Source organism: Rhinoraja longicauda, chromosome 6, assembly GCF_053455715.1.
Source record: "Rhinoraja longicauda isolate Sanriku21f chromosome 6, sRhiLon1.1, whole genome shotgun sequence".
NCBI classification, from domain to species: domain Eukaryota; kingdom Metazoa; phylum Chordata; class Chondrichthyes; order Rajiformes; family Arhynchobatidae; genus Rhinoraja; species Rhinoraja longicauda.
The window spans coordinates 173,978-199,192 of NC_135958.1; the positions used below are offsets into that span (position 1 = coordinate 173,978).

The following is a 25,215-nucleotide window of genomic DNA, read 5'->3' on the forward strand; positions in this document are numbered from 1 at the left end:
GACTCCTGGGTTGGGCGGCATCGCGGAAGCATGTCCTACATACTTGGAAGTCTCTTATTTGTTCCTGGGATGTGGATGTCAATGGTAGTATCTTCATTTATTGACTGCCTTTAAATCCCCCAGAAATGAGGACGCACTGAGGAGACCACCATATTGGTGAGTCTGGAGTCGAATATTGTTCAGTCCAGATTAATACAGAAAATGTCCTTCCCTTAAAGTTGCGAGTGACTCAGATGGATCTGTACATAATTTATGGCTTTTATTACAAAATCAAACCTTTTTTCATTAATTCTGAAATTAATTACTCACTGGAACGAGTGAGATGATATCAGTTGCAAAGGCAGGAACTTGGTCTCTCAGTCAGAAGAAGATTCTGGACCCGAAACATCACCTATCCATATTCTCCAGAGATGTTGCCTGATCTGCTAAGTTACTCCAGCACTTTGTGTCCTTTTGTTTATTAATCGTCATCTGCAGTTCCTTGTTTCTGGGCAGGAACCTAATCATTAAACTTCCATGACTTTTCAATTAGCATAACTGATCTGTTTAAAAACTTATTAATTGAGCAATTCTTCCAGTTCTTATGCAAAATAAACTGCATGTTCCGAAGTGGCGAAGAATGGAAGTTTGTGATTGTTCTGCCTGACTTTACCCATTGACCATAAAAGTTTCTCTCTGATATTTGATCGGGCCATAATAGCAAATTGCATCAAGCACCTCTAATGTAATAAAATGTCCCAAGACAATTCATAAGTGCTTAACGTCTAGATAAGTAGATGTTAGAACAGAACGACTACAGTGGCTTAGGAAGACAGCTCACCACCACTCTACTGAAAGATGGCTTGGAGAGTGTTGTTTTATTTATGTTGATGATCAGGTCCACAAGATCTATAGAACATCATGATGGGCAATAACCTCCTGTGGCCCTTCAGACTACATTCACTGTGTTGTTGAATTAAGTTAAATTTAATTGATAGTGGCAGATCAGCAGGAAGCTCCAAACCAGTAACGTCAAACTCTACTTCATTATTAACTACACCACCTATCTTAGTATCATCTGCATATTTACTAATCCAATTTGCCACACCATCATCCAGATCATTAATGTAAATGACAAACAACAGTGGACCCAACACAGATCCTTGGGGTACTCCACTAGACACTGGCCTCCAACCTGACATACAATTGTCAACCATTACCCTCTGGTATCTCCCATTCAGCCATTGTTGAATCCATCTTGCAACCTCACTATTAATACCCAACGATTTAACCTTCTTAATCAACCTTCCATGTGGAACCTTGTCAAATGCCTTACTGAAGTCCATATAGACAACATCCACAGCCTTGCCCTTATCAATTTCCCTGGTAACCTCTTCAAAAAATTCAAGAAGATTAGTCAAACATGACCTTCCAGGCACAAATCCATGTTGACTGTTTCTAATCAGGCCTTGTTTATCCAAATAATTATATATATTGTCCCTAAGTATCTTTTCCATTAATTTTCCCACCACAGACGTCAAACTAACAGGTCTATAATTGCTAGGTTTACTTTTAGAACCTTTTTTAAACAAAGGCACAACATGCGCAATGCGCCAATCTTCCGGCACCATCCCCGTTTCTAATAACGTTTGAAATATTTCCGTCATAGCCCCTGCTATTTCTGCACTAACTTCCCTCAATGTCCTAGGGAATATCCTATCAGGACCTGGAGACTTATCCACTTTTATATTTTTCAAAAGTGTCCGTACCTCCTCTTCTTTAATCCTCATAATTTCCATCACTACTCTACTTGTTTCGCTTACCTCACATAATTCTATATCCTTCTCCTCGGTGAATACTGAAGAAAAGAAATTGTTTAATATCTCCCCCATTACTGTTAGTAACTGAATCAGAGGCTGGGTTTACAGAGAAGAATAGACTGGATATAGGAAAATGAGTATGCAATGATGTCACAAGCTTATGTGGAAACCACATTTGTGCTGGTGAGGCTGATTGGCAAATTGCCATTGTGTCACTACTAGGCAATCGTTTATGGAATGATATCGACAGTCAGTGGATGTAAGTTACAGTAGAATAGCACTGGCAGTTTCAAATGGTTTAAAAAATATATCTGCCAAAAAATATATTCCCATGAATTTCCTGGAGGCTTCTTCTGTAACACTCATTGGAACTTGGCCAGAAATCCCATTTCCTCATGAGGTTGGCTCAGGCTACATTACTCAGCGAGACTAAGAGTAATCCTCAACCTGAGGAAACAAAAGCACAATTTTCTTTGGATTTCAGTGTCATTAAAGCCAGTAATGATTTGTTTGCCCCAGAGGTGGTAATTGTTCTTTAGCAATGGCTGCATTTAGATTTTTTAGAATTTAGATTTTAGAGATACAGCGTGGAATCGAGCCCACCAACCCCATGCTGGCTAGCGATTGCCTCCTACACTAGCATTATCCTACACACTCGGAACAATTTACAACAGCCAATTAACCTACAAACCTGTGCATCTTTGCAGTGTGGGAGGAAACCAGAACACAAGGAAGAAAATCACACAGTCACAGGGAGAATGTACAAACTCCATGCAGGGAGCAACTGTGGTTAGGATCGAACCTGGGTCTCTGGCGCTGTAAGACAGCAACTCTACTGCTGTGTCATCGTGCTGCCCTGACCTCATTTTATCTTTGAGTTTGGACTTGTGCATAAGTTTTCCACCACCAATCCGCACTCCCATTGCTTCATGACACCAAATGCTCATCGGTCTTTGTTCATGATCATAAGAAGGGATTAATAATTACGAATAATTAATTAAAAATGAAAAATAACAAAGCAAAATTACAATTTCAGATGCTTTTATTTTGCCTTTGAAAAAGATGCTCATCAATATGTCAATATGTCAATAACAAACAATGATCAATGTCCCCCCTTTAATAGGGTCACACTTGTGGCACGAGCAAGAAACTGTGAACGAACGGGAAAGTCAATATTCCCTCTTCTTAAACTCAATTACTCCACATTTATAGGTGACAGCTTTTAGACAGTTTTCCGGTAAAGCGTACCCAACTCATATTTGTAGATGAAAATTTAAATCTGCAGAAAATGGAAATTGAAATAAAATCAGAAAATGTGTGGAAAACTCAGCAGGTCAGACAACATCTTGGGGCGATACTGTGAGGCACTGGTAGAATTACTTCCTTACAGCACCGGAGACCTGGTTTAAATCCTGACTATACATGCTGTCTGTATTGAGTTTGTACATCCTCCGTGTGACCACGTGGGTTTACTCCGGGTGCTCCAGTTTCCTCCCACATTTGAAAGACATGCGGGTGTTTTGGTTGGTTGGCTTCTGAAAATTGTCCCTAGTGTGCAGGATAAATCTAGTGCCCAGGTGATCAGTGGTCGGCGCGGACTCGGTGGCCAGAGGGGCCAGTTTCTACACTGTATCTCTAAACTAAAACTAAACTAAGATGGCTTCAAGAATCTAGATTGATTTCTATCCCAAGTGGTGCCACATTGGCCTGGATCAATGTTATCATTTTCTCCAGAGTTTAACCAGGACTTCACAAGATCTTCTTTCTCTCCAAATTCAACAACCTCAAACTTAGAAACAAGGAACTGCAGATGCTGCTTTTCCAAGGAAAGACACAAAATGCTGGAGTATTTCAGCGGGTCAGGAAACATCCTTGGGAAGCATGGATACCTGACGTTTTGGGTTGGGACCATTCCCACCCCAAACTTTTCAAAATCTTTTCTTGAAGCATTAATACCATCAAGAAAAATGCGTAGCTGGTCTGAGTTAATATGCAGTTTAAAACTCTAAAGCCCAAATTGAAGTTAACTTATGTCTTCCAACATCTCAATCTAAATTTAGTTATACCAGGACCCTTAATTGGTATTGGCAATGATGCATAAGTATATACTCTGATTGCATATCTACCTGAAGTGTTTTGTTTTGTATGACTCTGTAGTAATAATGTACATCATTATTATTTCTAATGTACAGTGATCTCTGACACTCCTTCCAGCTTCCACACAGAGCTTTCAGAACAAGAACCTAATGAACAAATTCATTGTTTTCTATCTTCTCCTTCCTGGACCATGTCCCTGGGTTGCTCTCATTAGGGGCAGCTTTATAAAGTGATCCAGCACAGATGGTCATTAGCATTGGATCAGGAAATGGCTGAGGGAGGTTTGAGCATTGTAGGCAATGTTGTCTTCATTGTCCAGCCCACACAAGTCTCTTAATTAAAAATAAACCTATTGAAGGTTAAGGGGGAAAAATACTTCATGATAATAACAATAAAAATATTTTCCTAATTAACTTGAAGAAATATTATACACTGCACATACTCGAAACAGAAACAGAATATGTCCAGGATTTTGGTCCAGAATTTGTCCAGGAGATCATAGCAATCTTAATGGAGTCACAAACTGAGTTTTATTATAAGCTAACTCAACCACTTAACTGTGAAATATTGCTATTCTGATTTTTTAATGATTATATTGGGTCTCAAGTTTCAGACAATAATTGGAAACCTTTAGTATCTTGATCAATTTGATTGGCTTGCAGCCTTTATGAAATTATTTGCATTTGGCAATCAATTGCAACCAATTAATTATGCATGCCAGCCAATCAACGAAAGAAACTCAAATTGAATCATGGCAGAATGAGTTGTTGCGTGACCTTGACGTGTGACATCGAATAGAGAACAGAAGTCGCCATTCAGTCCCTTCAACCTGATCCATCATTGAGCTGATCTGATTAATAACTCAGATCAATAATGCTTTCTGTGATACTTTCACAGAATAAGAATCTACTATTATCGGTCAAGATTGTGGAATATTTATGAGAAAGATTTAGTATTTCTATTGCCCTTTTGTGTGAAGATCAGTTTCCTGACCTCTCCTGAATAGTTATAATGTGAAAATTATGTTCTATTTTCTGCATCACCCCGAGCAATATTGGCCTTATTGAATCAAGGGATATGGGGAGAAGGCAGGCACGGGTTATTAACTGTGGATGATCAGCCATGAATGGCAGTGCTGGCTGGAAGGGCCGAATGGCCTCCTCCTGCACCTATTGTCTATGTTCTATGTTCTGCATCACCCTGAGGAACTGCTATTATTATATTGGCCATATTGAATCTTTTACTCTTTTATTCTGAATGAGATCAACGCCCCAGATTTTTGTGTGTGATTTTGCAATCTGGCCTTGACATTTATCCCTTTGAGCTTGAAATCCTTTGGTGAATCTTTACTGCAACTTCCCCAAGTCCATTTTTCATAGAAAACTGATTTCAGTAGCAGGGTCAACAACTTTATGTGTACTTTTGGTGCTTCTCTTTGAAGATTAATTCTACGCTGTGATTTTTTAATTTTAAGTATTGCGGGTCATAAACCATTAGCTATTGGAGATTCACCTATTTCACTTGGTTGTCATTTACCAATATCTATATACCAAAACTCTCATTTGTTTGTTTGTTCGTTCCTGAACTACAGCCAAGACGGTACACGATAGCATGACAATTTTAGGCCCACCTTACTCACCGTCGTCCCTTTGGTGCTAATGGAAGGTTTCATTGAAATCAGTGTTATATTTTTTGTTATTCACATTTTAAAGTTTAAATCTATCTCCTAGGAGGGAGGGGGAGGGGGGGAGGGAGGCGGAGGGGGGGGGAGGGAGGGGGGAAGAGGGAGGATAAGGAGGGTTGAGGGGGATCGAGTGGGGGGGAGGGGAGGGGGAGGGGGAGGAGGGGGGAGGGAGGAGGGGGGGGGGGAGAGGGAGAGGGGAGGAGAGGGTGCTGCACCAATGCAGGAAAGGTTTGGGCCCAACGGGTCCACTTGGTCTAGTGCTTCCTAAACCCCCCTCTCCCCCTGATTTACTTTTGGTTTTCCTTGCATACCTCAGAATTTGTCCTCTTTTTCCACTGTGTTTCAATGCAAACACTTAATAAGTCTACACGTTGTTGCCTATTACACATGTATGTCTGTCATTAATGGTTCTGTGTTATCCCCAAAAGTAACCTTTCTCAATGTATTTATAAAATAATTTACTGTTATGTCTAATATGCCTTAAAACCTTATCTTGCTTTCCCCTTTAAACAGTTTTTAATACTTTCTCAACATACCGTTTCTTTTTTTAACTTAACTCTCTCCATTGGATTTTAACTTTTCTTTGTTCTTACCTAAACCCCTCTTAGCCTTTAGCCTTTATCTCTTGAGGAAGGCTGCACACACATTGTATATCTAGTCTTTGTGGCAACAGCAACGTTACGAAGACCCAATGTTCCCCACATTCTCTTGAAGCAAGCCGTGGGCCCTGCACCTGCACTCCCCTGAATGCACCATCTTCACTGGAAAATGTCTTAATACTGTGTAAGATGTAAAACAAAAAGAAGGATATGGTGGGGCATTGACGGAAAAGCATCCAGTAGCCAAGAAATTGTGTTGGGCCAGCAGCAATGAATGAATGCATAAAACTTTATTGTCACATGTGACAAGCCACAGTCTGCAAAGCCAAGGTCTGCAAAGAGTCGCCACATAAAGAGCGCTGACAAAGTCACAAAGTATCCCGCGCCTGGTCCTCCTCTGTCCCCCCCCCCTAACAAGGTGGTTCACACGGATGTTCGGAGCGCGCTCGATTAGCAGAGTGTTTCCAGATTTTATCCTGAACTGCACTGCACTGTCCAGTCACTGCACTGTCCAGTCACTGCACTGTCCAGTCACTGCACTGTCCAGTCACTGCACTGTCCAGTCACTGCACTGTCCAGTCACTGCACTGTCCAGTCACTGCACTGTCCAGTCACTGCACTGTCCAGTCACTGCACTGTCCAGTCACTGCACTGTCCAGTCACTGCACTGTCCAGTCACTGCACTGTCCAGTCACTGCACTGTCCAGTCACTGCACTGTCCAGTCACTGCACTGTCCAGTCACTGCACTGTCCAGTCACTGCACTGTCCAGTCACTGCACTGTCCAGTCACTGCACTGTCCAGTCACTGCACTGTCCAATGTCAATGTGACATTGTGGCGGCCCCCAAGGGTCGGGCCATACCACTACCGACCCCTCGGCACGGGAATGGACCAGTCCAGGGGGGGCAGTCCGGTACTACATATATAAGGACAAGGTTTAGGGCGCGAAGCCATTCCGGCAGACTCGACCCGTCTGATAACCGAGTAATAAACCATAACGCCCCAGAATACCCGGCTCCTTGCCTTTATTTCGGGCCTCTCTCGATGCGCCACAACATACTCACAGATCACTCATACCATTGCTCAGAGAATGAACCATTTTGAGCAAGTATAATAGTCTTGAATTCAGCTTGTTTTGTTCAATACACTGGGCTTCCCACACTCTTTTTCACTGAATGACTGTCACTGAACACAGCAGAGGTTTGCCAATATCAAGGGGCAAGCAGGGCTGGGGCAAGCAGGGCAAGCAGGGCTGGGGCAAGCAGGGCAAGCAGGGCTGGGGATCAGAGTCGGAGCAATGTTGGAGCTGCTGGAGTCGGCGTCAGATACACAAGAAATCAAAGAGTCGGAGTTGGAGTCTGAGTCGGGTGTTTTGGGTATCGACTCCACATGTCAACATGTTCTAGGTATCATTGGCAAGATCAGCAATTTTTGGTCATGCCCACAGCCTCAGCAGAGTTTGTGGTGACTCATTTTCATGAACCACTGCAGAACTTCTACTGAAGTTACTCCCATTGTGTTTTAAATTGGGGAATTCCAGGATTTGGACCCAGTGACAATGAAAAAGAGTGATATATTTCCATGTCCCAATAGTGCGTGACTTGGGGAGTGCTCCCATGCACCTGTTGTCTTTGCTTTTCTTGCTTGTGGAGTTCACAGATTTGATGATATTGTCGGAATTGACGAAGCGAGAAATTGGTATGCAGATGCAAAGGTGCCAGAAGGAACTGCAGATGCTGCTTTGCAACGAAGATAGACACAAAACGCTGGAAAAACTCAGTGGGACAGGTAGCATCTCTGGATAGAAGGAATGGGTGACGTTTTGAGTTTAAATGAGAAGGGTCTTGACCCAAAAATGGCACCCATTCCTTCGATGCAGATGTAGATTGTATGCACAAGAGCCACAATATATAAGTGGTGGATGGAGTGAATGTATTACATCATTCCCCTGACATTATAAAGGCTTTGGTGTCACATGTCACCTTATTCTTCTTGAGCACCAATGTTATTGATGTCATTTTGAAGCTGGTGGGAAACCATTCTGCTTTAGTTCTGCGCCGTTGTTTGGCTGCCTGCCACTGTATGTTTCATTTTTTTCCCTAATCAGATGTGCAGCACTTTGGTCAACGTGGGTTGTTTTTAAATGTGCTATACAAATAAAATTGACTTGACTTGACTTGACTTCAGGATGTGAAACATTCACTTCAGGATGTCCTGCCTCTCACCTCACCTCCTCTTGCAGCCACTGAATTTCTGCAGCTGGACCAGTGAGTTCTGGTCAGAATGCGAATGGGGAGACTGGTGATGGTATTGCCACTGAATATCAAAGCTAAATGTTTAGTCTAGTTGGACATGCCATTGCCTGCTGACAATTATGTGACTCAAAGATTACTTGCCACTTATCAGCCCTGCCTCAATGTGATCTAGGTCTGTCTGCATGGAGGCACGGCTGCCACATGCTAGGGAGTTTAGTTTAATTTAGAGATCCAGCGTGGAAACAAACTCTTTGGCCCACCGAGTCCAGTTCTGCGTTCTACAGTACATACTAGGGGCAACTTACAGAAGCAAATTAACCTGCAACAGTGCACGTGTTTGGAATGTGGGAGGAAAGCGGAGCTCCTGAAGAAAGCCCACGCGGCCACGGGGAGAACGTTCAAACTAATGAAATTGAACTGTGCCATTCGTGGATGGCATTCCCACTCCTGAACTTCGGGTGGGAGAACGATCGCTGATGAGTCAGCTGAAGATTCCTGAAGGGTTTTGGAACTTTTTGTTTCTCTTTGAATCAGAGTCTGGGCAAACAGATGGTGCACCAGTTCAATGTCTTGAGATGCTAGGTCCTCTAGCGATGTAACGTTGCCTCCACACAACATTCAAATGTCAGGCTATATCATGCAGTCAGCGCTGTGGTAAGACTGGAACTAACCTCCTTCTGACTCAGATCTGCCATCTGAGCGGTGCTAACATGGTACAACACACTACTCCATTAGCAAAGTGCAGATTGTGGTTCCATATCTGCAAGGTATCATTCTGCAGCCTGAAACTCTTTGATTAGGTCAGTTCCAGACAAGAATGCCTTTCCAAGTATTTTAATCAATCATAATGTTAATTTTAATTGGTTCATCGTTCAGGATGCTTAGAGCATTTTCCATCTGCATTGAAAATTATATGTCATCTTTCCGTAGTATGCTTCTTTTGAAAATCATCTGAATAAAATTTGCATATAGAACAAATGACATGCTTTACATATTAAATATAGATTTTCTCCTCACTGTTGTTCTAAATATTTGATCTCTAATATTATGGATTACTTGAATAGTTTGTCAATGACACAAGGGAGATAAAGTGTATTTTTCGGCTTTGTATTATTAACAGCCATGTGATCTGATTCCGAGTTTATCAGAATCCTGTAAATCATTTCTATTGCACACAAATTGTTCACCGTTGTGACATTTATAATGTCACAAACAGCTGCCGCTTCTGAAATAATTGTAGTTGAAAATAATTATTAGCATTCTTCATTGTTTCGGAAAAAGGATCAATTGCATATTTTGCTCATTCATCTTCTCTTTTCACTGCCCTGCAGAGACAAGATGTTCCCAGCTCTCGGCTTCGGTGCACAGTTACCTCCTGACTGGAAGGTAAGCCTCTTCAGATGTGGCATTAAGCATTATTTACTATAGTTTGTGGTCATTCTGTCACCTTTTATAAATTATTGTGAGTAAGTTTATCCAGACCTAACCAGTGCTTATATAAATTACTAGACCAAGTCGACCTGTTGGGCCCAAACCTCTCCTGCATTGGTGCAGCACCCTCTCCTCCCCCCCTCCCCCTCCCTCTCTCCCCCTCTCCCTCTCCCCCCTTCCCCCCATCCACCTCCCCTCCCACTCCATCCCCCTCAACCCCCCTTATCCTGCATCTTCCCCCTCCCCCCCCCCACTCCCTCACTTCCCCCCATCCCTCCCTCCCTTGGAGATAGATTTAAACTTTAAAATGTGAATAACTTTAAAAATATAACACCGATTTCAATGAAACTTCTTCCATTAGCACCAAAGGGACGACGGTGAGTAAGGTGGGCCTAAAATTGTTGCGCTATCGTGTACATTTTTGCTGTAGTTCAGGAACAAACAAACAAGAGTTTTAGTATATAGATTGTGAGTGAGTTTATCCAGGCCTAACCAGTGCTTTTTGAATCGGCATCATTAAAAAAAGAAATGCTGAGATTGTCTGTCAGTTCATGCAACGTCCATGGAGAGTGAAATAGTGTTAATGTTTTTGGTTAGTGAAAGATATTATAAGAAAATAACTGCAGATGCTGGTACAAATCGAAGGTATTTATTCATAAAATGCTGGAGTAACTCAGCAGGTCAGGCAGCATCTCGGGAGAGAAGGAATGGGTGACGTTTCGGGTCGAGACCCTTCTTCAGACTGATGTCAGGGGGGCGGGACAAAGGAAGGATATAGGTGGAGACAGGAAGATAGAGGGAGATCTGGGAAGGAGGAGAGGAAGAGAGGGACAGAGGAACTATCTAAAGTTGGTTAGTGATATCCATCAATTGAAAAGAAAGCTGGTGATTTAACAATGAGGCAGAGAAAATTGCCATAAAACAAAGTATTGGTCTCTGACAGGGTGAAACTCAATGGAGATTAACTTTGTAACTTTGTCAATGCCCTTTACGTGGAGACTATTTGCATACCTTGGGTATGCAAGCAAAAAAGTTCACCGTGGCAATAAAGTGTTCATTCATTCATTCATTCATAGTTGAAGTTGCAAAGTAAAGTGAATGGTAATGGGTCAGTGAAGTAAAACAGAAGGATCTAAAGTGACAACAGCAGAATTATTACCACCAACTGGGTACATTTGCTACTTTTTCTTAATGTGGCTTGGTTGCTTATTAACCCACACCAACTTCCACCAAGTGTACTTAATCAAGAACTGTAGCAAACTACACAATGCCTGGGGGAAGAGAACTAGATCGCTACTTTTCCGTTTGGTCGGACAGAGAGAGCAATGTCCATGACCCTTTGTTCAAAAAAGGATACCTTGAGAAAAGCAATATCCTAGTTGTAGATGTTTAGTGTGAACATTCCTGAACCATGCAGACAATCTTTAAATGTGCAATTTGCATGGTGTGGATATCTAACACACACATTCAATGGTACTTTGTCACAGGTGCCGAGGTACAGCAGGATTCATTATCATGTACCGTTCAGTACGAGTCACTATACAGAAGCACATAGATGTATCTTGGATACAGTACAAGTGCATAGCAGTATATAGAGTAGCCAGAGCTCCAGGGGCAAATTCGACCCACTGATCAATGCGGACGTCCCGATGAGGTTGAGTAGGAAAAAAGAGAGGTCCCTTTACCTCCCCCTCATCTCCATCCAAGGACCCAAACAGTCTTTCCAGGTGAGACAAAGGTTCACCTGCACCTCCTCCAACCTCATCTATTGTATCTGCTGTTCCAGATGTCAACTTCTGGACATCGGCGTGACCAAGCGCAGGCTCGGCGATCGTTTCGCTCAACACCTCCGCTCAGCACTTCAACTCCCCCTCCCATTCCCAATCTGACCTTTCTGTCCTGGGCCTCCTCCATTGTCAGAGTGAGGCCCAGGGCAAATTGGAGGAACAGCATCTCATATTTCGCTTGGGCAGTTTACACCCCCGCGATATGAACATTAACTTCTCTAACTTCAGGTAGTCCCTGCTTCCTCTCTCTATCCCCTCCCCCTTCCCTGTTCTCCCACTAGTCTTCCTGTCTCCGACTACATCCTATCTTTGTCCCGCCCCCTCCCTTGACATCAGTCTGAAGAAGGGTCTCAACACGAAACGTCACCCATTCCTTCTCTCCCGAGATGCTGCCTGACCCGCTGAGTTACTCCAGCACTTTGTGTCTCCTGATGAGGTTGCGATTGGCTGTCTCATTTGGCCTAGGTGCCACGTTTTTGAGGGATTTGCTATTTCCACAGGGAGGGGGGATTTTGTCTGGATTAGAGGGTCTGGACCACCAGTTTCCAGAATCAGTGGTGGACCTGTAGTCGCCTACGTGTGATCTCTGGAGGATTTTGGAGGTTCTCCAGGAGGGGGCAGTGGCGAATGGTGAACTTGTGTGGGGGAATACGATAGCATGTATGGTCTACCAGATGATGGGACACTAGTCAATGAGGTGAAACTGTGGAGGTAGTGAAAGGGCACCAGCTGTTGGAGATAGTGGCTGCACTAAGTGTAGCGTTAACCATCTGTGGGGAATGTGACATCAGGGGTTAGAGAGGTTGACCTCCTCACTATGAAGGGACACAAAGATAACAACGGATTTCTGCTGTTTCTTTGGTCACCAGTGATTCACTTGAACACCTGAACTCATCTTTGATTGTTCGCATTAGTTGTGAACAGTCGAGCATGTTGGTCATTGCAGTCACGCCAACACTCTCTTCCTCAGCATCCTGGCTGTGAAATTGAACCATATGGCTGTGTTATTTTCAGCGCTGTTGTTGATTTCCGGAGAATTTTCTTTGCTAGTCGCATGCGTGGATTTTGCGGCACTTGGCAGACTGAGCCACCTGGCATCGATGTACATCTTACTTCCTCACGCCTGTGTGTGGAGCAGGATCGCAGTGGTGACATTTCTCTCGTTGGTTTGATCTGATGCCTTCACTGTTGAACATGGGAGATTAAACCCAGCCAACAGGGTATGTGAACCCTGAGGGGAAGCATGGTCATTGTCACGGGGTCGGCACAAAGTGCTGGAGTAACTCAGCGAGTCACACAGCATCTCGGGAGAGAAGGAATGGGTGACGTTGTGGGTTCAGACACAGGGTGAACTCTTTGTCCACCCTGGCAGTTAAGAGCACTGTGGTATGCAGGTTAATATGAATGGTGCTGAGTAGATGAATACACATGCCAGGTCACTCTGAGGCTGTAAACGAGGTACAGGGAAGCTTTCCTGCACTGGAAGTCTGTGGATAATGTTGGTGAACTGGCAGCAGGTTGGCAGAAGAGCCAGAAAGAGAAGGGGAAGCAAGACCTCTGGACCAGAAGACCCATCCAGTCAGAGTATTGGGGAGTGCATGTCTTACATGGATCTGACTGAATGGTGATATCCCCTGTGGCTTGGGTTGGTTCATAAGTTCATGTCATAGAAGCAGAATTAGGCCTTTCGGCCCATTGAGCCCACACCACCATTCAATCATGGCTGGTCCATCTGTCCCTCTCAGCCCCATTCTCCTGCCTTCCCATAACCTTTGACACCTTTACTAATCAAGTGTACTTGGCCCCAGGGGATGAAAAGCTTGTCTGTAAATGGTTGAAAAGTATCATATATTAATTTTGGTGGCCCTCTCTTCCTCCTCCTGCCAAACATACATAGCGAAATAAACCATTAAATCGGTGCCTCGTGTTGTGAAAAGCTCAGCAAATTCTCGCTTGGTTCTGTCCATTACTCTTGAGTTGTTTGCAATCTTCACTAAAATTTGGGCTTTCGTGAAGTGAATAGACAAGCTAGCACTCCCTGAATATCTTCATGACAACATTAAGGAGGTTCAGAGTGTTCTCCTGGGGCCCCAGCCAATATTTAGCCCTTGGCCAACATCACTAGGCTCAGAATCTCAGATTGTTTGTGAGACTTTGATTGTGCTTTTGATTGACACAGGAATCCTAATGAAACTGGCAAATGTTCCAAGGTTTGTTATCGTGCACTTGGGGCCTGAGGATGCTCATTAAAAATGGAAGTTACTTTATTGACTAGTTGTTCCCACAGTTGGGATGTTTTTGGCCTGATGGTAGAGCAGGAAATACAACAAGGAAAGTCAGCCCCAAATAACATGCAAATTGTTAGATCCATCTACTTGTTGTTGTAAGGTGCAATGATAATGGAGGAGCTGATTAAGCACTGTGATTTGATTTCCATCACTTAACTTACACTAATCTACATGTAACACAAGGAACACTAGGTATGAACAATGTTGGAGCCCTGGCTCCAAGGTATCTTGGTAAAATCATGGTACCTTTGCATTTTGCACCCCAAGGTAACTTTTGTATTGTATTCCAAAATACTTATTGAGAGAAATCTATCAAATTTTCCCTAAATGAGTTGTCGATAATTACTTCCACTGTCTCTCAGGGTGAGACTGAAAGATTTACAGAGGTGTAGGTCTGTCTTTGAGACTGGCACAGCTGGAACCTGTCCAATTGCCCCTGGTGTGTAGGGAGTCGATGAGAAAGTGGGATATTGAACAAATATGAACAGGTGATCGTGGTCAGAGTGGACGGTGGGCGTAGGGACTATTTCCATCCTGAATATTAAAACTAAACTAAAAACTGAATTGTTCCATTATTAAGCTAAATCATGACTGATCAATTTCATAACTTGATTTACCTATCTTGGTTCCTAACGTCGACACCCGTTATCAATCATTTGACCCACAGTCACGGCTGTTTTGTAAGACATTCACTGGAGTTCTGTCATAGGAAATATCTGTCGATGAATAATTCCGACTTTTCACTCTTGGATATTCCGTTTGACTTTGATAAGGTGAGTTATTGAATCTGAAATCCTATTTCTAACAACACATTTTCATTCTCACGGTTTAGAGTTATCACAATGATGATTTCTCCGAGACCAAGTTGAAGTTATTTTAAGATTTGTGATCCTCTGGCAGATTCTGACACACAGTAACTGGTTGAGAACGGAAACCGAGGCCCCAGCCATTTCAAGCAAATTGTGTCACAATTAATCATTTTTTTAACATCTTTTCCAGAGACAGAGGTTTGTAGAAAATGCATATCGTTTTGTGGCGTTACAGATTGTGAAAGCTTTTCTGCCAAATTCAAAATGTCCTTGTTAATTAGTTAGAGATGCATTTCAGCAGATGAGATATTTCTGCACCAGTTGCGCTGCTCTGATTGCATAAATCTCAATGAACTGTTCTCTACAAGACCATATGGAGTTTGAATGAAAGGTCCTAGATGAATGGAGTTTGATGGTCAGATGTCCTTGTATTAACGGTACGAAGGGCAGCACAGTGTCGCAGCGGTAGAGTTACTGCCTTACAGCAACAGAGACCCAGGTTCCATCCTGACTATGGGTGCTTATCTGTACAGAGTCTTTACGTTCGCCCCGTGACCAGCGTGGGTTTTCTCCGGGATCTCCGGGATCCTCCCACACTACAAAGACATACAGATTTGAGAGTTAATTGGCTTGGTATAATTGTAAATTGTCTCTGGTGTATAGGATGGTGTAAGTGTGTGGGGATCACTGGTCAGTGCAAACTCGGTGGGCTGAAGCGCTTGTTTCCACCCTGTATCTCTAAACTAAACTAAACCAAAATTAATTACAATAACTGCCAAGTGGCTATGGTTAGAAGGGTCTCAACCCAAAACGTCACCCATTCCTTCTCTCCAGAGATGCTGCCTGTCCCGCTGAGTTACTTCAGCATTTTGTGTCTCTCTTTGATTTGGTAACCTCTTCAAATGTTAATTAAGCATTGCAGAACAGCAATTTGCTGCTGCATTTCATCATAACAGGATGCCGAAGCAGAGGTGAGCCCAAATGATGTAGGAGAGCTGGAAGTGCAAGGAGAGGCAAGGATAGGTCAGAGATCAACCAGAAATGTATGAGAGGTAAAAGATAATTTGGTTTTGAAAGAAAATTCCAGAGAACGCTGATAGATCAGTGGACTGAGGAAAAACCATGAAGGCATTTGGAAGTGAGAATGTATCTTGGGGCAGAGGTAGCCAGTAAATTTGGAAGGGTAGTGGCTGCTGTCATAGTCATAGAGTCATACAACATAGCAACAGGCCCTTCAGCCCAACTCGCCCACATCGACCAACATGTCCCATCTACACTAGAAAAGTGTCCTGATTGTATTTGGGAAAGGACTCAGTCTAAAAAGCAAAATGATGAAACTGATAATTATACTTATCCTATGTACTGGTGACGGACAATTCTATTGACCTGAGTAAAATAGCTTCTTGTTAACCCCCTACACTTGTTAATAAAGTTGCAGAGGTAGAAAATGGAATTGGAAATGCTGCAGAACATTTTCTGTGTGTCGTATATATTTATATTTAGTATTGCTATCTAAACCTGTTTTCTGAAAAGAGTTCTATGCTGTCAGTAAACTGATGCATCAAGAGATTCCTTTATTTCAAAGGGCCGTCATGAAACAATGTTTAGCACAAAAATAGACATTTAAGCTAAGATTAAGTATCTGTTAGCTTCCTACCGTCTACAACTTGTTTGGTATTTCTTTTTTTGCAAACGTCTATCAACGGACAGATATATTAGTGTCTGTCTTCGAGAAACCCTTCCAGCTCGTGCTAGTTACAGGAACAGAGATACAGATATACAACTGCTGATAGACAAGCAATCTAGCCCAAGCCAGTCGAATGTGTATATTGACCATCTTGCCTGGAACCAGATGGAAACCTGTAAGATACTCAAATAATACATTAAAGACACTGCCAACTTGTTAACATTGAACATAGACCAGTGCAGCTCAGGAACTGTCCATGTCTTTGCCAAGACCAAATCCTGTCTGCCTGCACATAATCCATATCCCTCTATTCCCTGTTTATCCATGTGCCTATCCAAACGTTTCTGAAATGTGTCGTATCTGCCTCCACCACCACTGCTGGCAGTGTGTGTCAGGCACTCATTAACCTCTGTGGAAAAGCAAAGCTTCTCCTGCACATGTCCTTTAAACTTTGCCCCTCTCACCTTAAAGCTATGGCCTCAAGTAATTGGTTTTTCCATAGTGGGAAAAGGGTTCTGATTGTCTACCTTATCTCTGCCTCTCATCATTTTATATACTTCTATCAGGTCTTCCTGCAATCTCTGGGATTCCAGCAAAATGAAATATTGTGGGAATGAAACCTGGAATTCATCTCTGAGCCATCTGTGTTACTGAAACTGGTTTCAATAGACAATAGACAATAGACAATAGGTGCAGGAGTAGGCCATTCAGCCCTTCGAGCCAGCACCGCCATTCAATGCGATCATGGCTGATCACTCTCAATCAGTACCCCGTTCCTGCCTTCTCCCCATACCCCCTCACTCCGCTATCCTTAAGAGCTCTATCCAGCTCTCTCTTGAAAGCATCCAACGAACTGGCCTCCACTGCCTTCTGAGGCAGAGAATTCCACACCTTCACCACTCTCTGACTGAAAATGTTCTTCCTCATCTCCGTTCTAAATGGCCTACCCCTTATTCTTAAACTGTGGCCCCTTGTTCTGGACTCCCCCAACATTGGGAACATATTTCCTGCCTCTAATGTGTCCAATCCCCTAATTATCTTATATGTTTCAATAAGATCCCTCCTCATCCTTCTAAATTCCAGTGTATACTAGCCTAATTGCTCCAGCCTTTCGTACATCACTCTGCCATTGGTATCACAAATTGGTAACTCAGCAGGTCAGGCAGCATCAAGGAGAGAGGGAATGGGTGACGTTTCGGGTCGAGACCCTTCTTCAGTACATCACTCTGCCATTGAATTCTCTCATCAGTCAGAGTGATATTTGCTCCATCAACAAGTGGTATCTACCACACAAAACCACTGCTCATTTCAAAGCATCCTAGCAGCACGTCTACAGGTCTCTCTGAAGGTGGCAGACAGGTTGAGAATTATATGGGACCCTTGTGCCATATCAGTGGAGATACAGACCCAGACATTCAACATTCAACCCAATAGTTGCATGAAAGCCATTGTGAATCACAAATGAGAGATTTTAAGATTCCACATATTAAAGAATTTGACCTGGCAATTTTGTTTACATGCACACATGCAAAGCAGGCAAGGACGACAGCAATTAGTACTCAATTAGTACTTGATTAGTACTGGATTAGTACTGGATTAGTACTCAATCCCATTCAACTCCTCTCCTTGTACATTGGTCCATATTTCGTAATAGCACAGTGAGAGCTCCACACAGAGAAACAGGTTTGCAGCAGCATTAAGGTTATTTTTTTCTCACTTGTTCTTTGTTGGGAGGGGGTCAAAGTTGCTGGGGGGCTGCAGAGTTATCCATTGAAGCTGTCTGAAGTGAAGAAGCATTTACACTGAAGATGGGTTTTTTGGTATAGATGACCAGGAGGCGAGGGTCTTATAAACCAGGAGATGTGGTTAGTGGCGCAGCGGTAGAGTTTCTGTCATGCAGCGCCAGAGACCTGGGTTTGAATCGTGGTGCTGTCAGTACGGAGTTTGTACGTTCTCCCTGTGACTGTACAGGTTTTCTCCAGGTGCCGTTCCTTCCACAGCCAGAAGACATACAGGTTTGTAGGTTAATTGGCTTCTGTAAATTGTTCCTAAGATAGTGCTAGTGTATGGCCTGGTTCCACTCTGTATCACTAAACTAAACCAAAGGTTTTGAGTTCAGAAGCCGGAGTTTCTTGTACAGTTATAAAGGATGTGAGACCACATCTGGAGTATTCATGCAGTTATCCGGAGTTTATTGTACAGTTATAAAGGATGTGAGACCACATCTGGAGTATTCATGCAGTTATGGTCACTTAAACAAGAAAAATATATACTTATCATAAAGGATTCATCAGACTGATTACTGGAATGGTAGAAGAAGTAAGACATTTAGGATTGAGATGAGGGGAAATTTCTCACATACAGAACACATAGAGGGCACACAGAGACAAAATCACAACATAATTAAGAAAGATTGCATGAACTTTTAAGCACAAAAAAGTTTCAATGGGTATGGGGAGAGTGGACATACAGTATTGAGATGGAGAATCAGACACGATCAGACTGAATGCCTGAGCACGAGAGCAGTGTAAGTCTTGCAAATGGCCTACTCATGCTTCTAATTTCAATGAAGACCCAAGATGCTATTTTCTATGTTGTATTTAAAGAATGGTCATCCTACGTTTTGTATAGCGTTGTGCTGCGCATGCACATTCTCATTCATTCTATCATTTCCCATTATGTTATTGCTGCAAGAAAAAATAATTTCCATGTGTTCTCTGCATGAACTGAAAGGCTCCCATACCTGCCTTTTGAACAAAACCTTCTGACGTGACCAGTTCAACAAGGTACTAATTTACCTTGTTCCCATATTTATTGTCACACACTGTGGCACTATTTCTCCTCTGCTCTCTGTTTCCAACAGTGTTTGCTGTAGATTGCACTAGCTCTTGCACTATATCAAAGGTAAAACAAGTGGCCTTGGGCTTTCAAGCACCTACAGACTGCTCCATCAAAGGTATTTATTCACAAAATGCTGGAGTAACTCAGCAGGTCAGGCAGCATCTCAGGAGAGAAGAAATGGGTGGCGTTTCGGGTCGAGACCCTTCTTCAGACTCAATCAATTCAGACTGCTCCATCAATGTTCATCTGCAGAGCTGAAAGCATCACTTGTTCTCGTTGATGTTTCATTCTTTTAGCCAATGTGCAAGGTTGCTTTGAATCCAAACATCTGTTGCTTATCATGAGTTCCCTGATGAAAATGTAAAAATGTAAAGTGAGGTGGTGAGGCATTTAATCCACAATTGCATCTGTACAATTGCAGCATCTACTTTGGTGTCTCCTTCTCTGCAGTGGAGCAAATTTCTTCAAAGGCTCCCCCCCCCCCCCCCCCCCCCCCCCCCCCCCGTGGCTGAGGAGTTGTTCCCAGAATCACAGAATCCACCCAGAGGCACATTGGACATGATTTACACAGCACGTCATCTCTGAGAAAAGCGCAAGAAGCTTCATGAACAACCATAGTGGTCTTTTTTCACCCCGGACGCCTTTGACTCCCATGAATTGAGAAAGACTGTGGAGCATTCTTCTCAAGTTTGACCACTTTCAGAAATATATCATATCATATCATATCATATCATATATATACAGCCGGAAACAGGCCTTTTTGGCCCACCAAGTCCGTGCCGCCCAGTGATCCCCGTACACTAACACTATCCTACACTAGGGACAATTTTTACATTTACCCAGCCAATTAACCTACATACCTGTACGTCTTTGGAGTGTGGGAGGAAACCGAAGATCTCGGAGAAAACCCACGCAGGTCACGGGGAGAACGTACAAACTCCTTACAGTGCAGCACCCGTAGTCAGGATCGAACCTGAGTCTCCGGCGCTGCAATCGCTGTATCTCCATCTTATGTTTTTGTTACATAATGGCATCCAAGCATGGACCTAATCTCAGTTTCAACTGGTGTCAAGCAAGATTAGATCATTGAAGAGAGACATAAAAAGTTGGAGTAACTCAGCGAGTCAGGCAGCATCTCTGGAGCACATGGATAGGTGACGTTTCAGAGTGCTGGAGTAACTCAGCGAGTCAGGCAGCATCTCTGGAGCACATGGATAGGTGACGTTTCAGAGTGCTGGAGTAACTCAGCGAGTCAGGCAGCATCTCTGGAGAAAAGGAACAGGTGATGTTTCGGGTTGAGACCATTCTTCAGACATAGAGTCAGTGGAGACCCCACATTCCACAAACTACCGAAGAAGATTGCAAAGAGATGTAGTTTGTGGTTTTGAATTGACACCCATTGTATTCACAAATCACACAGCAGGTTGATTAACATCTGAAAAGGAATAATAAGCAGGAGTCCCTCTTTGGGACCTTCATCCTAATGCAAGTTGTTCTTCAACACCATTTTTTTTCTTTTTTAGCTTTGTCGGATTCCTGTTAAATAAACATACGATTTGTGCTAATATTATAATACCTGCTTTGGTTCAAAAGCTCACAGTTACTGTAAGATTGATTATCTACATCCAATTGTATTGAATCTTCCAGTAACTATAGACGAAGAAGAGGGCAATGTAATATCTTAAAGCAGAGGAAGCTACAACATCCCTGAAGCTGAAAGATGGAATATTAATCATCATATCATATCATATACATACAGCCGGAAACAGGCCTTTTCGGCCCTCCAAGTCCGTGCCGCCCAGTGATCCCCGCACATTAACACTATCCTACACCCACTAGGGACAATTTTTTTACATTTACCCAGCCAATTAACCTACATACCTGTACGTCTTTGGAGTTAATATAATGCCTTCCTGATGGAAACTGATATTCATGATAAATCCCTTATCAAAAAACTACAAGAAAAGAGACTTGCCACTGGCAGCTGTAGGGAACATGTGCAGAAAGAGAGACAAGAGTTAATATCTCAGGTTGGAAAGGCTTTGTCTGCATTATTGATAATGAGACCAGCACTCGAAATTACAATAGAACAGCAAGCTGTAAGCATTTGCAAAACAGTGCTTAAACATGGATATGTATCGATATTAAAGAAAGACACCAAATGCTGGAGTAACTCAGCGGGTCAGGCAGCATCTCTGGAGCACATGGATAGGTGACGTTTCAGAGTGCTGGAGTAACTCAGCGGGTCAGGCAGCATCTCTGGAGAATATGGATAGGTGATGTTTCAAGTTGAGACCCTTTTTCAGATATGTATTGATATTGTTTATTATGTTATGTGCATAAGGGCTGTCCCACATGACTGTGTGTCGGTATTGGCATTAGTTCATTATTGCCATGTGTACCGGTACCAAAATACAATGAAAATGTTTTGTGAGCATGCGATCCTGTCAAATCAAGGCATGCTGTACGTAAGACCAATCAAGCCATATACAAGTACAACAGATAGTGCAAAGCGAAGGATATCCAGTAGAAGAATATAGTGCTACAGCTTTATAATGTTGCAGTTACAGAGAAGAGTCTGTAATGAAGTAGGTTGGAAGATCAGTACACCCTGGCCTATGCAAGGATTGTTCAGTAGTCATGCTTGCAGGTTTTTGAATGTTCTGCCCGGCGGGAGGGAATAGAAGAGGGGATGACTAGGATGGTGCTTTCTGCAGGCAGTGGGAAGTGCAGATGGAGGCGATGGTGGTGGAACATGCTGTTAGTGATCCCCTCCACTGCGCCATCTTTTGAAGATTAAATCAATTAGAAATCACCAGTTGCATTTATGAATAGTTTTCATGATGGCAAACTGTTTTTGTATTCTCAGGTGTCCCATGAATTTGCCATTAACTTCAATCCTACAAACCCATTTTGTTCAGGTCAGTATATTCCTGTAACTCTTCATCTGCCTCCTCGTTGCGCTGTTCTTACAGCCTCGCATCTCTCCCCTTGCTCTCTGTTCTTTACTGCTAATTGTGTTTGGTTTTTGCCGGCTCCAGTGATCAGTGCAAGGATACTGCCTACTTAAATCCCCCAAGTGCACTAGTTGCAGCTAATGTTGCTTTCTGAGTTCATTGCTCTTGTAAAATGATGCCTGAGAGCATTCAATGTTGATTTACAAAGAAACCCTTTGTCTGTGGAGAGCGCATTCATATATAAAAATAATAATGTAATCCTGGCAATCACTCTCATTTTCAAAAATTGCTCATAATTCCTGCTGAAATCTTCTGCACTGAGTTTTAAATCACGATTGTTACGCTTTTGAATAAGGCCTTTTAAATGGTCTCAGTATTGACTGGAAGTATATTTTTAAGAGACAGTGACCCCTGCATAGAAATCGTGATAAGGCACACTGCGTTGGTTCACCAGCAATCGTGAAAGGGCACACTACGTTGGTTCACCAGCAATCGTGAAAGGGCACACTGCGTTGGTTCACCAGCAATCGTGAAAGGGCACACTGCGTTGGTTCACCAGCAATCGTGAAAGGGCACACTACGTTGGTTCACCAGCATGTACAATCCCAACACACTGAGCCCCATCACCAGCTAATTCCCACCTGATCTTAATAATGAAAATCAAATAAAGCAAATGCTGGAAATCTGATTTTTTTTAAACTGCTGGTGTCATTGACAGCCCAGCCAGCTTCAGCAGAAAGAATTAATGCCCACATGGATGAAGAATCTTTGACCTGAAATAATAACTCTGTTCCTCCCTGGATCATTATTCCAACCCATAACGAGATTGAAGTGTCTTCAAACATTACCTTTAACTTAAGGAGCGTATGAAAGTATTTATATTAAACCCATGAGCATGTACAAGCACAGGACTGAGTTAATAGTGGGGTTTAAATGTACATGTTGCTGTCTAACCTCATGGTATCTTCTTGCCATAGGTGTAGAAGGGATCGTCGAAGCATATACGGCCTGTCTGCCCCACATTCGATTTTATGGACCCACCAACTTCTCGCCAATAATAAATCACGTGGCAAAATGTGCCAGCCAAGCCGTCCAGCAGGAGGCAGCAGCGGTAAGTGTGAGAACTGGGGCAAGCATGGCAATGGTTTGAGCTGAATGTAGGTCTGGAGAGACCTCATTAATAAAGAGGCTTTTAGCTTGGCACATGGAAGTGCAAGGAAGAGAGGGATATGGATCATGTACAGGCAGATGAGATCAGTTTAACTAGCCATCATGTTGACCACAAACACTGTGGACTGCAGAGCCCATTCCTGTGCTGCACTGTTCTATGTTCTATGAACTTCTCTTGTTGTGCTGTAACATTCAGTAGTCTCTGGCTAACCTTGCAGAAATGAAGCTTGTGGTGGATGTTTGGAGCAGTATTTTGGTGAGGTTTGAGGGTTACTTTGAGCATAGCTGAGTATGCATTGTGGATAACCCAAGAAAGGGGACCTTTCTTAAACCTGACAAAGCTCTGATTCATTATGTAGTAGCTGCTACACTTTAATTGTCGTTACACCAAGGCAGCATCGTACAAATAACTTTAGCTTTGGGGTGTGGAGGAGCTGAAGATGACCTTGCACACGGCCTTACATTCTCTATTTGGAATATGTGCTCAACTCCACCGGCTCCAGAACCCTCTGGTTTGTTTAGAGCTCAGAAATGCCTATGGATTTTTTGTTGGAGTATATGAGGACCAGTGGCACATCGATAGAGTTGTTGCCGTACAACGCTAGAGACCCGGGTTCTATCCTGACTACGGGCGCTGCCTGAACTGAGCTTGTATGTTCTCCCTGTGACCATGTGGGTTTCCTCCAGATGTTCTGGTTTCTGCCCACTCTCCAAAGATGTACAGATTTGTACAGGTTAATTGGCTTCTGCAAATTGTAAAATTGTCCCTTGTGTGTAGGATAATTCTAGTGTATGGGGTGTCGCTGGTTGGCTTGGACTCAGTGGGTGGAAGGGCTTGTTTCCATGCTGTATCTCTAAAGTCTAAAGATCTGTAATGTAAGTCAGATGGTGATGCCTTCATAGAAGTCTCTCCAGTCCAAGCTTTCTCCTGGACATGACTTGCACATATTAGAAATGAAGCCATAAGGTGCTGGAGTAACTCAGCAGGTCAGGCAGCATTTCTGGAGAATGTGGGTAGGTGATGTTTCGGGTCGGGACCCTTCCTCAGACAGCAGGAGTGAAAGCCACTACATAACAGCGTTCACTTTACTCCCTTTCTAAGACAAGAAAAATATTTGTAATAACAATCTCTACAGGGAATTGGTAATAAACATGTGAAGGAAAATGATCATCTGCTGCAGGGATAAAACGAGAGCATAGAAATAATTTAAAACATTATTCCAAGTATTGACATTCACCCAGCAAACTGAATTAATTGAGCACAGTTCTTCAAATTTTACATCCAATGACAAGACAGCAGCATCGCAGTCTTGCTCCTACTGGGCTGAAAGGTATATGCTGCAAACATTATTGTGAAGGCTAGTGGTATCCGAGGAGCACGTATCATCTCCTATTTTAAACCTGTGCAGAACGATGCCTTTCCCCTTGTACTCTTGCACCTGAGTTTGGCAGCTTACAGAAGGTAGACACAAAAAGCTGGAGTAACTCAGCAGGTCAGGCAGCATCTGTGGAGAACATGGATAGGTGACGTTTCACAGAGTGCTGGAGTAACTCAGCGGGTCAGGCAGCTTCTGTGGAGAACATGGATAGGTGACGTTTCAGAGTGCTGGAGTAACTCAGCAGGTCAGGCAGCATCGCTGGAGAGAAAGAATGGGTAATGTTTCAGGTCGAGACGCGGCTTATGGACTGAAGCACACACCACATCTCATGGGAGATAGGACAGGCAAAGTAACTACCCACAATACAGCCACAGGTGCACTGGGTGTAACCCACTACTCATACATAGGACTGCCTTCAATGCAGAGTCCCTG

The 25,215-nt window shown here is 43.1% G+C and overlaps 1 protein-coding gene across 4 annotated transcripts in view; it reads left to right on the forward strand.

Annotated features, from left to right (window-relative positions):
- Positions 1–25,215, forward strand: part of cpne2 (copine II) — a 178,337-nt gene that overhangs the window by 121,515 nt on the left and 31,607 nt on the right. For all 4 annotated transcript variants that reach the window (XM_078400293.1, XM_078400290.1, XM_078400292.1 and 1 more), the window contains exons 12-14: positions 9,766–9,820; positions 22,147–22,198; positions 23,212–23,345. In XM_078400293.1, coding sequence (XP_078256419.1) covers positions 9,766–9,820; positions 22,147–22,198; positions 23,212–23,345 — 241 coding nt within the window. The remainder of the gene's footprint in view (positions 1–9,765; positions 9,821–22,146; positions 22,199–23,211; positions 23,346–25,215) is intronic.